This window comes from Danio rerio, chromosome 9, assembly GCF_052040795.2.
Source record: "Danio rerio strain M-AB ecotype USA chromosome 9, GRCz13ab, whole genome shotgun sequence".
In the NCBI taxonomy this organism is placed as follows: Eukaryota; Metazoa; Chordata; class Actinopteri; order Cypriniformes; family Danionidae; genus Danio; species Danio rerio.
Window position 1 is genome coordinate 42,758,993 of NC_141029.1, and position 16,823 is coordinate 42,775,815.

A 16,823-nucleotide genomic window follows, 5' to 3' on the forward strand; every position below is an offset into this window, starting at 1 on the left:
TATAAACAGAAAAGCTGTACATTAGAAGGAAGAAACAAAAGATTTGACAACATCAAAAGTTAAATTCCAGGACTTAGCAGTTTTTGACTGAGCTCCATGTATGCGCGCTGTTGATAGTTCCATACTAATAATGTCCAGCAAAGATAACGTGTGCCAATTTTCTATATATACAGCCCCAAGCCATTGTCTGAGCTGCTATTACTATCTGGGGTCACTTAAACAGACATTTGATTGTTCCACTCTGTTTGCTCCTTTTGAGAAAACTATAGTGTTAGGACTCTTTAAAGTGTTAGTTGACCCAAAAATAAATACTTACTCCCCATTTATTCACCCTCAAGTTTGAGTCCAACCTTTGTTTATCTGTTAAACACAAAAGAAGATATTTTATTGGGAACCAGTAGCTATTGACAAAAAATTTGCAAGTCGATAGTTACCGGTTTGCAACGTTCTTCAAAATCTCTTCTTCTGTTTTTGACAAAAAACTCAAACAAGTAGAGGGTGAATAAACCATTCATTTTTGGGTCAGCTCCCTTAAGGAACTGTGTTTTTATATCCTGACTTTGAGTCATGCTCTGCTTTTAAATGCTTTAGGCTATGTGGGATTCCAGAAGGAAAGCACCACAAACAGCATGGCATCAGTAGCCTTGAGCCATTTGTGCTGAGCTGTGGCATTCGCCCATGGTGGCACCTCCCCTGACAGTGTGCCAGCCATCTGTGCACTGAAAATGCAACCCCCAGCCCTGCAACCTGAAGCCCACCCCTTCACCCCCTTCTGATGATGGATTATGGGGCTATTTGAGTCTTTAAACTATGCTGGCCACAAAACAATGCGATTGGGTAAACAACAAGCATAATCTGCATTCATGATATTACATTGGCCTCCTGGAATCAGGTCAAGGGGATCTAATCTTCTCGTGCCTTTTTCACAATTGTACCTCATGCTGGTTGTCTGTGAGGAAACTGATGTCATTTTCTCAGCCCTTGCTACTGAAAAGCACATCATGTTAATAAGATCTATGCCGTTTTATATCCCATCCTGAAGACTGAATACCATGTTTGGTAGCTGAAAGCGTATGGTGCCATTTGTTACTGTTTATGCAAGCCAGGAACAACCTTGCAGGTGCCTGAAGAAAAAAATATGTTTTGTAGTGGAATTTTCAAAGTTATAGAATAAGATATTGACTGAATTGTATTATTGTTATTATTCCTTTTAAAAATCATTAAGACATAAAGGTTTGGGTAATATTTAATTTAGTTTAACAACTAATACGCGTAGAACATTTTATTTTTTACATATAAACTATAAAGGTGTATACAGTACATATCATTGCAATATACAGCGGGGATCGTAAGTATTGAACACATCACCATTTTTCTCAGAAAGCTTATTTCTAAAGGTGCCGTTGACTTGAAATTTTCCCCAGATGTTAGTAACGACCAAATAAATCCATATATGCAAAGAAAATAAATCAAATTAGGTTACAGATTAAGTTATACACAATAAATAAAATGAAGCAGGGAAAAAGTATTGAGGGCATGAAGAAAGGGAGGTGTAGAAAGGCAGTAAAAGACCACGGTGGTCATATCAGCATAATAGTGATCCAAAACACAGACAAAAAAAAATCTCAAATGCTTTCAGAGAAAGAAAATCAAGCTGTGGAATGGCTTAGCCAATCACCTGACTTGAATCCAATATAGAAAATACTAAATAAAGCTCAAATATGATAGATGAGACCCACAGAACCATCAAGATTTTTACACTCTGTTGAAGTCAATAAAAATCACACCTGAGCAATTCATGTGACTACATTCTCTATATGAGAGGTGTCTTTAAGATGCCTTTACCAAAAAAAAGGCTTTTATATAAAGTATTAAATACATTTCAGTAGTTCAGTACTTTCTCCTTGTGTAATACCGTTGTTATTTCACACAACTCATTTTTCAGATTTTTGTTTTGTTTTATTTTATTTTTTATGTTTGTAAATGTTTTAAGTTTTTACCAAAATCTGGTTCAACAGCTCCTTTAGAAATATTATTCCCGGAAAAAAAACATGACATTTAATTAATATTTTAAGAAGCTAACATAATTATTGAGTCATTTGCACAAAAAAAAGTGATGGCTCTATTACTCGCACAAAGTCTTTTTTATTTATTCAAGTATTTTCTGAGTCTCTGTTCTGATATTACTTATGAAATCACTTTGAGAAAATGTTTACTCCTGTGGCCAGATTTCTTTCTGTGTAAAGAGCATTAAAAGTCATGTCTCAGTGGTCTTGTTAATGGATAACAGCATAAACATACAGTAGATATCGAGTGTCACTAATGCACAACAGTTAGAAAGTGTCTTTTCTGCATTAACTTTCTAAATAAAAATAACAAAAAAATCTTATATGAAGAATCATCCAGCTCTGAATTGAATTTAGTCAGTGGAAACAGTATTTGAAAAATGTAGTAAAAGTACAAATGTTGCTGTTTTAGAAATATTACATTACTTTACAAATAAAGTGATCTTCTGGTCATCTCACTCAAATCAATGTAAACAATTATTAAATATAATATAAATTATAGTGGGGTTTTTTGATGAAGAAAATGTTTAAATGGCTTTGATTTTTATTTTTGTGTTTTTATACTGTAGGTTTGTTCCCTGATGTCGGTGGTGGCTACTTTCTGCCTAGACTTCAAGGCAAGCTGGGCCTTTTTCTCGCCCTGACAGGTTTCCGCCTCAAAGGACGAGATGTCCAGAGGGTCGGGGTGGCTACTCACTTTGTGCAGTCAGAGAAGGTAATGTAGTGAAAATTGATGAGTTCATCTGAGGTTACCCATGTCTGATTGGCCAAATAAATGTCAATTTACCTTTGTGTCCAGAAATAAATACATACTTAACATTTTACTGTTGTAATGTTTCACAGTTTCCAAAAAAAAAGCCTTTTTCAACATTGATGACAATAGTAAATACTGTATACTACAGGTGTGACGAGATGCCCACTCCAAGAGATCAGAGACGAGACACAAGATTGGGTTCACGAGACGAGACAAGACGAGACGATATTTATACACTATTTAAAAGAAATCCTTAATGATAAAACATGGAATAATGGAATAGTCTATATATATATATATATATATATATATATATATATATATATATATATATATATATATGAAAAATAGATTTTTAATAAAAACAAACAAATTAATAAATCACAAAATGCAAAACAATTAGTTTTTTTTTTTAATCAACTTGTAATGAATTTACTTCAATTTAATGAACATGCATATCATTTTAGGAACATGCAAACACTTAAAAATATTTGTTAATATATAAATGAAAATAGAAAACTCTACTGACCGGCTTTTCCCCTAGAGAATTTCAGAGTATTTACATCGCAGACCTTGATGGTCAATTCAGATTTTTTGACAGTATCCGATTTATGATGACTTGCTTACATTTATCATCTTTTTAAAGTTCTCTTATATTCAATTCTCTGCATTTACTCTGCACAGGGCATAAGGTGCAATGACTAGGGGAAAAAAAAGAGCGGGCGCTGACTAACAGCTGATAATAAATGAATGCTCTTTTCTCCATTCATGTATTTAATCTGTTTACAGGGTTTCATTTTTTATTTTGTTTTTTGACATGTTGTTTTGCTACAGTTTATGATTTATGATTATGATTTTATATAGGATCTTTTAAACCAGTAGCTATTTTAATGTCATGCTCATGGCCTGATTTATGCATATGATGTATGCAATAGTTTTATATTAGTTTATATTGTGAGGCGGATGTTGCACTCTTTCTCTATCTCTCTCTTGTTAAACATGCTTAAATACTTGTGCTACATGACAATATAAAAGCTTTTTTTTTTTTTTTCTAGTAATATAAGATTTAAGGTTTGACTCTGCTGAAGTCTGTTCTTAAATAAAAGTGTCAGAGTTGACATAATTCACTACAGTCGTGTGCCTTGACAGGAGAAAATCTGGCTTACACTGCAGACATGAGGTCATGGTTACGATTCATATCGGATATATTTCCACATATGATATGAACAAGGCCTAAATCTGATTTGAGTAAATCAGACACCTTGTGATTTTTGTTTCTCCTGCTAACACGCATACGGGCCATATATGATGCTCTTAACTGGGTGGAGTAACTACTTCTTTAGAGAAGAACCCATAACTTCTTTGTGCAAATTATATTGTTTTACACGCACACACATTTAAAAAAAAAAACATGCACTCGCTTTCCATATTAATTGAAATATATGTAAATGGCACAAAGGGTTTGCTTTACTAATATTATTGAGAAGTTGAACATTACATATTCTATTCTAAAACATAAAATCCATGTCATATACAGTACAGATACTTAATAAATAACCAACTATAAATTAAAATAATTAACGTACGCTTTTTGCTTTCACAAGCTTTGGAAACGTAACATAAATAATAGGTCACTTTTAAATAATAGGTCACTTATTGTTTTCGCCATGAGGCTGTGTTCAAAATGACATCAATGTTTTCAAAGTGCACTGCGAAGGGAGTACGATTGTAAACATGACGATCGCTAAAACTGAACGGTAAAAATAGTTTGAAAGCAAATGACACCTAAGAGAGATGACCTTAATGCTTTTTTATTTTTAATAATTCCAACTTTAAATGTTAGAATGTTCTAAATGAATAGGGCACAGAGGGATAAGTGGCAATAGAACACAGCCAGGAACTGTGTTTCAAACTACAGCTCCGGAGGTGTAGTTGCGAGTGCTCAAGTTTGCGACGCAGTTTGCGAATGTTCGTTGGAGCGACAGATTTGGGAAACAGCAAATCAACAAACTATGTTTGTAACGACAGAACTTGCAACCTTAATTGGCTAACAATGGTTTTGGGAAACGCACCCCAGCATGTGTTTTATATGTAATATGTAATTAAAGGGTTTTATATGTAATAAAGGGACTAAGCTGAAAAGAAAATGAATGAATGAGTAGATTTGTTGTTAAATGACAATCCCTTCAACCAAATTGGTAAAGAGATTTATTTTTGTCATATGCCACCAGAATAACCTGATTCACTCCTAAATATTGCTGTGGATGAAATATAGGCCAAATTATAATTATACCTGACAAAAAGATGTATTTAGAGTTGAACTTTGTTTGTTTAACATATATAAAACCAGAGGAATTCATATCAAACTGTAGACAAATAGCTAAAACAGCAGCAGCAGCAGCTATTACGATTGGAGTAGAGTTTTAATAGAGTTTGAAGAGGATTAAATTCATGTTCAAGGTAATAATGGCTGTATGGGAGCTGTGCTGGTGCTGCCCTCCTGGGCTTTTGGGCTGCTTTTCTTGCATTTGGTGGTGAAATGAGAGAAAGTACTGAAAGGAGAGGACTTAGTCAGCGTTTCTCAGGCTTGTCAGTGATCTCTGGGCAGCAGGGGGCGACTGAGTCCTGACACGACATGTTCATGTGCCAGAGGTGAAAATGAGGAGCAGGGCTTGGCACTGCTGGAGACAGGCACACACACACACACACACACACACACACACACACACACACACACACACACATACATCCTCTGGCCAAGGACAGACGACCAGCAGGATCTGGCATATACGCTATACACAGAAGTGACTTGTGATAAAAATAAACACAAAGGGCTCTGAGGACAGGGCGTTAGTTCATACAGCAGAACTAGTAGTGAGCTGATTCAGTTTGTAGTACAAGTGATGCAAATCGACACTGAAAATAGTGCAATAGTTCAGGCTGTACTAATTAATTTATCGTAAAGTAGGACAAGAAATAAAAAAAAAGATATTTCCTGCCTAGAAAGCTCGCGGAAATAAAAGATTATTAGAAATCGTAGAAAAACAGAATTTTTTTAATGGATTTAAATTGCTGGAAAAAAACTCTTTCTGAGATCTCTGTTAAGCTATTTCTAAATTCTCATTTTTTCATCGTAACCATGCGTTCACATCACCGCCGGCAAATATGGTCCAATATGTTTAGATGTTTTCTAATGACATAAAACAATTAAAAGCCATTGGTGTATTTTGTGTTCATGTTTATGTGCTAGTCTAATTTCAGCATGCTGTTTATAGACGTCGTTTAATAGCCTTGGTCTTCACGTTTACGGTAATTTGTGCACACCTTACATTACAAGCTGGGAAATCCACATAGAAATAATTCACTTGTGCTTTGTTTTGCTTGGGAACTAATATAGTCCGAACCAAAATGTATTCATTATTAAATGTGTTTATTACTCTGGAGCCCTCTCAAGCTGTAAACTATGATGCCAAACTATAGCCATAGCTAATTACCATAAAGTTGACCAGATTTTAACTCCTCTTGATGCTCACACAAAACAAAATCCCATTGATTTTACCGTTAAAAATGAATGACTTCTTGCATTGAATGAATGACTTCCGACCACCTTGATGCTCTCACCGAAGTAAAAAGGGGAAAAAAATGGTCACACTTTATTTTGATAGTTTGTTTGTTGAATTAAGTTACATTTAGGCCGGTATAAGATTCTGATGGTATGATAACCTTGGATAAAAATATCACGGTGTTGTGCTCACTGCTCTAAAATATATTCTTTTTAAATGTCTGGGTAAAAAAACTAAGTTTTTTCCTCTTTAAAAACAATATACTTTATTTTTTGATAGATAATATTTTGGAGCAGTAAACACGTCAGGTTATATAATTCAAATAAATCATTGACCTCTGCTGTCTTCATTAGTTTTAAAAACACAAATTTCTTTACACATCTTCGGATATCTTTTTTTGCTGGAGATACTGTTTTCCTAAAAAAAACAAAAACAAAAAAAATTTAAATAAAAAATCGTACACATACCTTAGGGACGGTATTACAGAAAATTGCGGTGGTTTTAAAACCTTGACTTTTCAAAACCGCGGTATAACTTGAAAACAGGTATTGTCCCATGCCTAGTTACATTGCATCTACATGCCAACTAATTCTCATTAGATTATAAGTAGACTGTTAGGTTGGGGTTAGTGTAAGTTGACATGTACTTGCAAAGTTTCTTATAGTCAGTTAAATGTCTGTTGAAGGAGCAGTATCAACAGAAATGAAGCAGACAGTCTGCTAATACTCAAATGAACTATCAAAATAAAGTTTTACCAAAAAATCTTAAATATTTTCAATGTAGGACTTTAATTAAACATTAATTGTCATGCTACCTTCAGTATCCCAGTTATATACCTTATATTCTGTTTGATTGTATAGTGTGTTGCATGGTGCATATAGTTCCAAAGCAGCTTGTAGCTAGAATAGTGGTCTTTAAATCTGGAACTTATCTAAAAAAATAACTTACGATAACGGTCCAAAAAACTAGTACATCCAAATGTATATGTTATAGAAAAATTTTTTTTTTAACATTGTGATTGGATTGACGAAATGAGACAGCCACATCCACCATTTTGTACCACCTCCACTTTTTGACAAAAATCAGACACGCATTCACAGCTACCAGCAGATGCTGAGGTAGAGGTCTGCACTAGATTTCTGCGGCGCGGGAATAAATTTCCGAATAAATCGCGGGAGCGGTCGGTAACGGGTTTAATTTGGGACGGGAGCGGGCTGTCTAGCAATATCGCGGATATTGCTATGCGAATGAGAGAGAGAGAGAGAGCTTTGCCTGTGTGTGTGCTTGGTGCTTGTGTGTGTGTATGTTAGTGCGCGCGCGCAAATAAGAGAGAGAGAGATCTTTCCCAGATAGCAAAATACACTCGGGCCAGTTCCGGCTAGATTCTCGCCTGCTAGAGACTTACCACTCAGCCCGGCTCTGGCTGCCGGACTCTGGATGCTTGTGGACTCACTGCCCGATTCCAGCCCGAATCAATCGGGCCAGATGCGGCGGCCGTAAGCGAGCCGACGCTGCCACATCTGCGCCGGAATCGGCCCGAGAGTAATGTGCGCTGCGGCCCGGAGCTGGCGCGACTCAGTTTTTATATACCTTTATATAAAACATTTTGGTATTACATTGGTACTTGATACATGGTATTACAAGCCTTTGAGTTGATATAACAGCAAACGCCTGTGTGTCTGCTTGGTGCTTGTGAGTTTGTGTGTGTTTGTTTATACAGACAGCTTGGCTGTCTGGACTGTATAGCTGGGGGATTTTCGGTTTTGTTCTCCCCCGCTCTTTAGCGGGATCGGGCGCGGCGGGCAAAAAACGGGGCGGGTCGGGCAGCGGGACAATAAGTTCTTAATATAAGCGGGAGCGGTCGGGTTCGGGCTAAAACCTGGCGGGTGCGGGCGGGAGCGGGATTCAAAATTTAGTCCCGCGCAGATCTCTATGCTAAGGCACTTGCCTTGTATTTAATTACATTTAATGTTATTCTTTTTTAATAAGATAATATTTCACTTGATGAGATTAAAAGAACAATGCAAAATGTGTTCGTTTCAAGTAGCAAAAATCTCATGATTGGGATTCCACCTCCGCCTCATTTTGAGCCAGGAAAAACCCTGCTCTGCTGGGACATTTTATACCCCTTTATACATATAAATAGATACATGCAATGCAGCCAAAAGAAGCTATTTTCATATTAGGAGCATGTTTGAGATGACTTTAAAGGCAAGTAGAGGGCACACTATTTGAGATCAGAGCTGTTGTTTCTCTGTGCCCCTGCAGTTAACATCAGGAAACACCTTGTAAAAATTCCTGTTGTAAACAACACATTCCCTTCTCTGCTTCTCAGCATCTGATCTAGACCCACAATATTTTTTGGATACCTGTAGTTGAGAATTGTCTCATTTTTCTGTCTTATCAGATTGAATCTCTAGAGAAGGATCTTGTTGACTTGAAGTCTCCATCTATCAGCGATGTGGCTCAGCTACTGGACTCTTATCAGGAACAGGTATGTGGCAGAGACAGATGTTACTCTTTAAAATGCTCTGTGCAGACTTTTATAACCTCTGTGCTTGTGGTTACACTACACAGTGCTGGGCTTGTATAAGCTGTTACCATAGCCACAGTACAACACTGCTGGATCTGCTTTCAGTACATCTTTATATGGTTCAAATGAAATGCCATGTGGCAACACAAATGTGGAAGACTTTCTCGTATCAAATGGACGGCCCCACGTTGTACACTGAAAACAAAGATTCATTGGATTTACTACATTTTTATTGGATTTACTACATTTACAATTTATATGTGCTGAATATAAATATGAAGTATAAATATATATTACGAAGTAATAATTTACCTAATTTGTTTGTTTAAATTCAGCCCATATAAATTGTTTTCTGGCACTTACTTTAAAAAAAAATTGTAGTAAATCCAATGAATATTTTTTTTGTACTGGCATACCCTTTATTTCATCCACTAAACCAAAAGGTATTTTTAAAAATGTTGAATGTTTAACCCTCATTAGAGCTTTGTGAAATAGTTAATCCAGGATCATCCTAAATCCCTGGTCAACTGAATCCTGCGTTATTTTGTTTCATGTTTCACACACCTCATGATTTCCCCACCGTTAACAATTAATCCTGCTGGTATTTCACTCTGTACAGAACTAAAACCTTGGTTCTTCTCTGACTACAGCATTTTCTTCACTTCAAGCCAGTATTTTAAGCATCCAGTGCACTTTTTGCAATCTTCATTTAGTTTTAAATACTAATAAAACAAAATGTATGGTTTTTAACAGAAACTTACCACTTGTTGAGTTTCCTCCTAAAATGTCCTCATTGGACGGTACTGAAATTGATTATGTTGATTGCTTTCTTGGTATCTGGTTATGATCATTTGAAACTCACATAAATGAATTGCTCCAAAAGCTTAAAGCCAATATTGATTTCATTCACAGAAACAAATCTACCTTTACGCACTCTTCAAAGCAGCATTTGGTCGAATTAACAGTATTAACAATTCTGGATTATGGGGATTTAATTTCCAGATTAGCTTCAAATCTCTCCTTCACAAACTGGATGTTATTTACTATGCAGCAATTGGTTTTGTTACCGGTGCGCCATTTAAAACTCATCACTGTCAAATGTATTCCTTATTGAATTGGCCTTCTCTTCCATCACATAGTCAAATTCATTGGTTTCTGATCATTTACAAAACTCTTATTAGGAAAACTCCACTGTATTTAGTCACTTCTTAACATTCAGAAAACATGTAGAAATCCACACTCTTGTTTTATTAACCTTAGCATACCCAAAGTTCGTACTTCATTTGGTCACTACTGTTTTCAGTTTGCTTGCTGATGCTTGGCATCATCTGCAGCAGACCTAAAAGCTCAACAATTTTATTCTATTATCATCCTTTAAAAATTAAATCCAGTTAATAGTACAAGATCACTGTGACTGTTTTCAATTTTTCCTTGGCTTTATATGTTATCTGCATTTGTTAAATTGTTAGTGTATTGTGTCCTTGCTGCTTTGTACTGTAACAGCTGTAACAGCTGCTTTGTACTGTAACAGTCATTATTGTAAAGGAGAACTGGTCCTCAATTGACTTACCTGGTTAAATAAAGGTTATTTTCATTCTCATTTGCAGTGTTAAGCCCAAAGTATAATCCACATAGCGGCAAAAGCTGAACTATTTTGAAACTTGACCGCTGTACATGTGTAGGAACAGCTGATGGTGGCCATAGCAACAACAAACAACAGTGGATCGCAAGCTCACAAATGCATTTATCCGTAAACCAAGCGGCATGCGTCGCGTTTTCAACATGGTTTTAGACGCGATATGTGAATATAAAGAGTAACCAGATACAGTACAAGCGGTTACAAGTAATAAAACACAAATACATAATTTGCAAGCTGGAGAAAACAAGAAGGCAACCATTTTAATCACAATTAAGTTAGTTTCACTTGTGAAATGGAGGAAGCTGAATCATGAACTGTGTACTGATAAAGTTCCTGTCAAGCTCTCAAAGTCCCATACATCAACAGTCTTTTGTGTTCCTTCCTTAAACAAACGGCCGACGAATCCCCCATTGTAAGCATGTAGATTGCTGAAGCACTTGTCAGAAAAATGACTGGAACACAGAACAAGGCTGGGGCTATAATGCTGAGGTATTTTAGCAAAAGCAAACTTCAACCACTGACTCTTCACAGCCTCATCTTCGGGTGAAGAAAAGAGCAATAACTTTCGCTCGCAATTCAGAGCCAAGTGTCTTCGTGACATGATTCAACCCGGATCTGCTACAGTGTTTGTCTTCCTCTTTTTCTTTCTACAGTGGGGCCCAGGGGTTTCAATTTTCCTGGGTCTGCGCATGCATAAATGGGTGGGGCTTCAGTTCTGTATCAACCTCACACTGAAACGGCTAAAGACTCGTTACCGTGGCGATTCATTCAAACCACTATGAGTTGACTCTTTTATAGATGAATCAATAGTTTTAAACACGGTGCACTTTCAGATTTAAGCCTTAGCTGGATATTTTACTTAGAGCTGTGTTACACACTGCATGGAAGGTCATTTTCAAAAACCCATAATAGGGACTCCTAAAATTTTCAATTTTGTGTGACATAATTCAATTTTGTAATAGGACATGTCCAAAAAAAAAAAAAAACTAGACAATTGCATGGTGAACAAATTATATCACATTGTGAGTTAATTGAATCATTCCATCTCTAAATATTCAGAAATGTATAGTTATTTTGAGTATACTAAGCCTGTCTGAGTCCTCTATTGTGTTTTACTGTACACATTACACTCATTATGGCTTGGTGGTATGGATTTATGGCCATCTGCGGTTAATGCTGTGTAGTTGTGTGTGTTGAACAGGAGTGTTCGAGGCAGGATTATTGTGACTCATATAGTCTTTACGTCACACGGCTTTCCAGAAATCCTCGAGAGAAAGAGAGAGAGAGAGAGAGAGAGAGAGGGAGAGGGAGAGACTGATGTCCAGCAGCTTTCATGCTCCGGACAACAGATTAGCTTTCCCCTTTTGATCCTTCCCTTTATTCTGCTCTCTTCTGCCTCGACACATCTTGATAGTAAGCTAATTAAAAATCCAGACGCTGTGAATTATTTACAGGTACTCTTTGCACTGTGACATGGCACTAATGGCCAGTGGATTTTATTTACATCTGGCAGTACTTCTTCTTCAAAGAGAGTTTTATCTACAGCAGCTGTCACTAAACCATAAAATCCTACACTTATATCAACTTTGATCATTAAGGTTGCACTTTAAAGCCTGTGGATTGTTTGATACTAAAGATAAAATGTAGGTGTATCCACACCTCAGCAGATAAAGGAGAAATATTGACGCATTCATTCTGTATTCAAAGTGTGCTTATGGTGAATTGTGGATTCTGAGGGAAAAAAATGTATTGAAACAGAGATGTCTGTGCATTTGTAGAGCAGGCGTAAAATGAAATGTCACTGGGATTCATGTCACAGCTTTTAAGCACTAAGAGAGAGTAAATTAGCTCAACCAATATATACACCCACACAGAAAATGAAATGATAAATATACTTGTTGTGAAAGAGTCGGTGTAGTCAGTGTTTCACAGTGTATAAGCATTGTGTATAAATATAAATGTGAGTATGTAATATCAAAATATGATTGAAATAAAAGTTTAATGTCATCAAAGCCTCTTTAAGGCAGGTCATTTCACTCGGTGGCCATCTTTAAAATGACTTTCGGGCAGTATGCTCGGGCATTCTATCAAAATGAAGAAACATCAAATTCTTCAAAACTGTTAGCCAAGCTTACAATTACATTACATTTTTGGAATCACCAATAAAATTAAAGAACAACCATCTCATAAGTTTCATTTCTAAACGTACAAATCAAATAAAATCAGCATATTTTCAGTATGCCTAAGCTGATGATGTGCATGCGCCCTTGAAAGAAACAAAATCACGACACCAACCCCATTTATGGCCATGTTACACATTATCATCCTTTGGAGAATCCTTGTCTGATTTCACTGCTCTTCTGAATTAATTGACAACTTGGTCTTGATGGTGAATCCCCTCCTGTAAAAACAGCTACTCTTTGTTTACAAGTTTGTGGGCGTTTGAGTAGTTGCCGTTATGTGATCGGCATTTGACAGGACGGACTGCGTTCGTTTCATACAGATTACAAAAGCAAAAAACTTTTGTTTTCAGGTTCCTTGTTCATTTTAAAGTACAGGTTTCAAGCTTTATGTGAATATATTTCTTATGTCTGTGAAGCAAATAATCACTGAGATTTTGTAATCTGTTTGTTGACCACCATACTGCTGTAAAAGCACACGTTTGGTCCATGCTATTCCCCCAGAGAAACGTCAGTCTATAGCGATCTTATTGGCTCCTGTACTTTATTCGCCTTAATGACTGTTTCACTTTTTCCCATTCAATACTATATGAGTGACATGTCTTTTGTATTCTAAAGTCTTTGGTGTCATTCAGCATTACAGAAAAATGTATGTAAATATGAAACAACATATTTATTCTGATTCATACTTACTTTTACAATTGTCATTGTAAATGTTATTTTAAAAAATGGCAAAGAAGTAAAATCTGGTAGTTTTAAGAATAGTTGCATTTAAAATGACAATTAATTAGAAGTTTGGGTCAGCACTTTGATTCTGTATGATAGGGCTGTATGATATTGTTGGAAAAAGCACACATTGCGATATTTTGAATTTCTGCGATTTATATTGCTATATATTCATAACTTAAAGGTGCAGTAGGTGATCTGCCGAAATGCATAATATATTTAAAACACTGTCTCTCTCTTGCCGTCCAAAGCCACGCCTCCTGAAATCACGAATGCGCACCTTAAAGAAGACATTAGACAACCCACTAGATCATGTCATTTGCCAGTTAGAAAACTTTATAGTACTTTATAGTACTACAATTTCAACGAAAGACTGTATATCTAACATGTTTTAAGTTGTGTAGCAAGGAAAACTTGCCATAATGTGCAATATTTTATGCATGTAAGGATCACTGGTCTCACTCTCTCACGCGATTTGGCCTAAAGTGACTACTGTATGTTTGGTGCTTGGCGATGACGTGCAGGAATTACACTTATAACTATCCATACTTGCATGCTATTTCAGAGAGAATATTCAGAGTAGCGGTAAACAATATAGGGAACGTGTCACAGGTTGTCATTGAACAAAAATGAACCAATGTGAATATAAAACCTTCAGCTTAGTAAAGCAGGCAAGCTGGAATAGCGCTATTTACTTATGTTTTGTTGTTAAACTAAATAAAAATCTACATTATCAATGCTGTAAAAGGTCAATTATGCAACTAAAAATAGTCACATCAAACTTTTGCTGAAAATTGTTAGTGGCTGAACAACACTACTGTGCATAAAACCCATTTGTACAGCAAAATCTACATAAGCTTTTCGTGACTAAAATACTTTTTAAATATAACATTGCCTGTCTAAAAGAAATACTTCAGCCATGGTGTCGTCTTTCCTCCAGCATGCAAAAGTAACTCCAATATTGATTCAGGATTTTAAAGTTTTGATTTGAGCATTTGTTTATAACGATGTCAATATCTCGTGTCCACGTACATGTGCAAACGGCAGATCTGGATGAACAGTGTGCACAGATGTACAAATCTACATTTGCTGACAGACCGTTTGGGCTACTTACCAGAAATATGGAAATTATTGGGCCAACAATTTTTAGCTGAATAAACATTTATTTTAGTTGCATGCTTAACCCAGAATTATGTACTTTCAACCGGCAGGAAAAAAAAATGTTTCTGAAGACAATCACCTACTGCTCCTTAAATAAATTCAGATTGATTAGGATGATTTTGTCAAGGAGTGCATCCGCATATAATATAATAAACAAATTACAACCAGAAGATAATAAAGTAAAACAAAAATACAAATGAAGAAATCTAACAGTATGCAGGTCCAGAAATAAAATAATCAAATGTACAACACAAATGTATATTCTTCATTGTGTAAATAATTAAATACAATTAACCATTGTTAAAGCTACAAACAATTTATCGTTCCCAAATGCTCTAAACTCAATTGAAAATGCTTGCAAAGGCACAAGAAATGGATAAACTTTCACTTTATTATGGTTAAATGACTCCAAAGTTCTCATGTGTTCTGAACTGTTGTGCCTGGACAACTCCAATACTGACTCCACATTCCACGTCCTGCGATGTGACTATTTTGTATTCACACATTTAGATATCGATGCTTAAACTATTGTGCAGCCCTACTACAGAATGACTGTAATTCTAAGTGACTGACAAGATGGTATAAATTGTCACACTAACTGACATTTATATTGTTGCATTCCATAAAGGTAAAAAATGTAGGATTTATTGTATTTTTAAATTAGACAGGACACACTCGAGTGTCACATTCTGGATGAGACGGACATTAAATTCAGACTTGCCACTATGACTTTCTGTCACCGTAAACTGCCTGAGGAGCATTCTTCAGCTTTCAGACACAGCCATGGTGTCCGCCTGGCAGGACAAAAATGGCTTCAGATACTCAAACACACACAGCCAGTTGGGGATTGCAGTTGTCTGTGCTGAAATACAGCTCTATATATGTGCTTCAGCCGATGTCTAAACACACGCTGCTGTTATATGTCTTCTCAGAGCCATCTGGATGCTGAGAAACCGTTTGTCCTCCAGGAACAGACAGAGGCCATCGACAGGTAAGCCTTATTCTTAAATAAACCTTTTGCTTTATTGATAGAGCCCTAAGTTCTCCCTTCAAATGGAAAACAAATTTTGTAGGCTGGTGGGACAAAGGGACAAAGCTACAGAAGGAAATTAAACAGATGTGAAACTACATAGGCTATAGATAAGAAATGTGAAACGCCCGAAACATGGCAGTAATCATGTGATGCTTACACTTTCATATAAAGGTACTTAATCTGTCACTGTGGCAATACCCCTTTTATAGGAACTTAAACAGATCCTTAAAGGTACATATTAATACCTAAAAAGTACAAACGTGTACCTCATCATAGTACCTTAAAGGGCCATTAAAACCCCCTCGTTTCAGCAGGGTGTTTTCACACTTCTACTTTGGAAAAAGTCAGAAAAGTGGGCGTGTCCAGCTTTGCTTAGGGGGGAGTGTCAAAGAGGCATGGTGTGGGAGTGTCTATTTGGGCGCTCTGACTTTCAGAGTCAAAACACACACACACACACACACACACACACAGGGGACGAAGTGACAGTGTTTACATGGACATCTGTTGTCGAATTATTTGCCAAATTATTAAATGGTGGACTTTAACTGCAGTTTGGCTCTTTCATTCAGGGAATTCATTCATGTGCCTCGCGACAAACGAGATATTTGATTCGAGGAACTGCTGTAAGCGTGTATTTTTCATGCAATGTTTGATACCGCACGGCGAATAAGAGAATAAACACCCTCCGCATTTCCCGGAAACTTAGATGCACTCGGCAGGTAGCGTCAGAAAGCCGCGTGTGTTATTTCGGTCACTAAATGTGGTAAAAATCCTACACGAGGTAAAAGTTTGGTTGTAGTGCTAACATGTTTACACTCAGTGCAATAGTTAACTTAGTTCGATACGAACAAACTGAATAAACAGAGAGCACTGGTTGCTCACTTACCAAATCTGTAGAGACGGGACAATCACCAGCAACTAGAGCCGCGTCTTTATTAAGAGGAGACTACAAGAGATCCGGATCTCAGCGTTTGCAGATGAGAACAGCTCTCAGGTAAACAATAATCCTCCTTAGACACGTAAGTTATTGTTGTCGCGCGTCGCGTACACTGTTAATCCACACGTGACTCCAGCTGAGCTCTCACAGAGAGAAAATGAAAACGAAACTTAACTGCAGCAAACTATAAAAGCAACAATTCACGCTTGTTTTGCCAACACAACGTGGCGT

The 16,823-nt window shown here is 36.6% G+C and overlaps 1 protein-coding gene across 3 annotated transcripts in view; it reads left to right on the forward strand.

Moving 5' to 3' along the window:
• Positions 1-16,823, forward strand: part of hibch (3-hydroxyisobutyryl-CoA hydrolase) — a 50,725-nt gene that overhangs the window by 23,815 nt on the left and 10,087 nt on the right. For 2 of the 3 annotated variants that reach the window (NM_001014316.2, XM_087267169.1), the window contains exons 8-10: positions 2,636-2,781; positions 8,791-8,877; positions 15,555-15,613. In NM_001014316.2, coding sequence (NP_001014338.2) covers positions 2,636-2,781; positions 8,791-8,877; positions 15,555-15,613 — 292 coding nt within the window. Of the gene's footprint in view, positions 1-2,635; positions 2,782-2,968; positions 3,790-8,790; positions 8,878-15,554; positions 15,614-16,823 lie in introns of those variants that run through there. The other variant, XM_087267170.1, reaches the window with a different exon arrangement.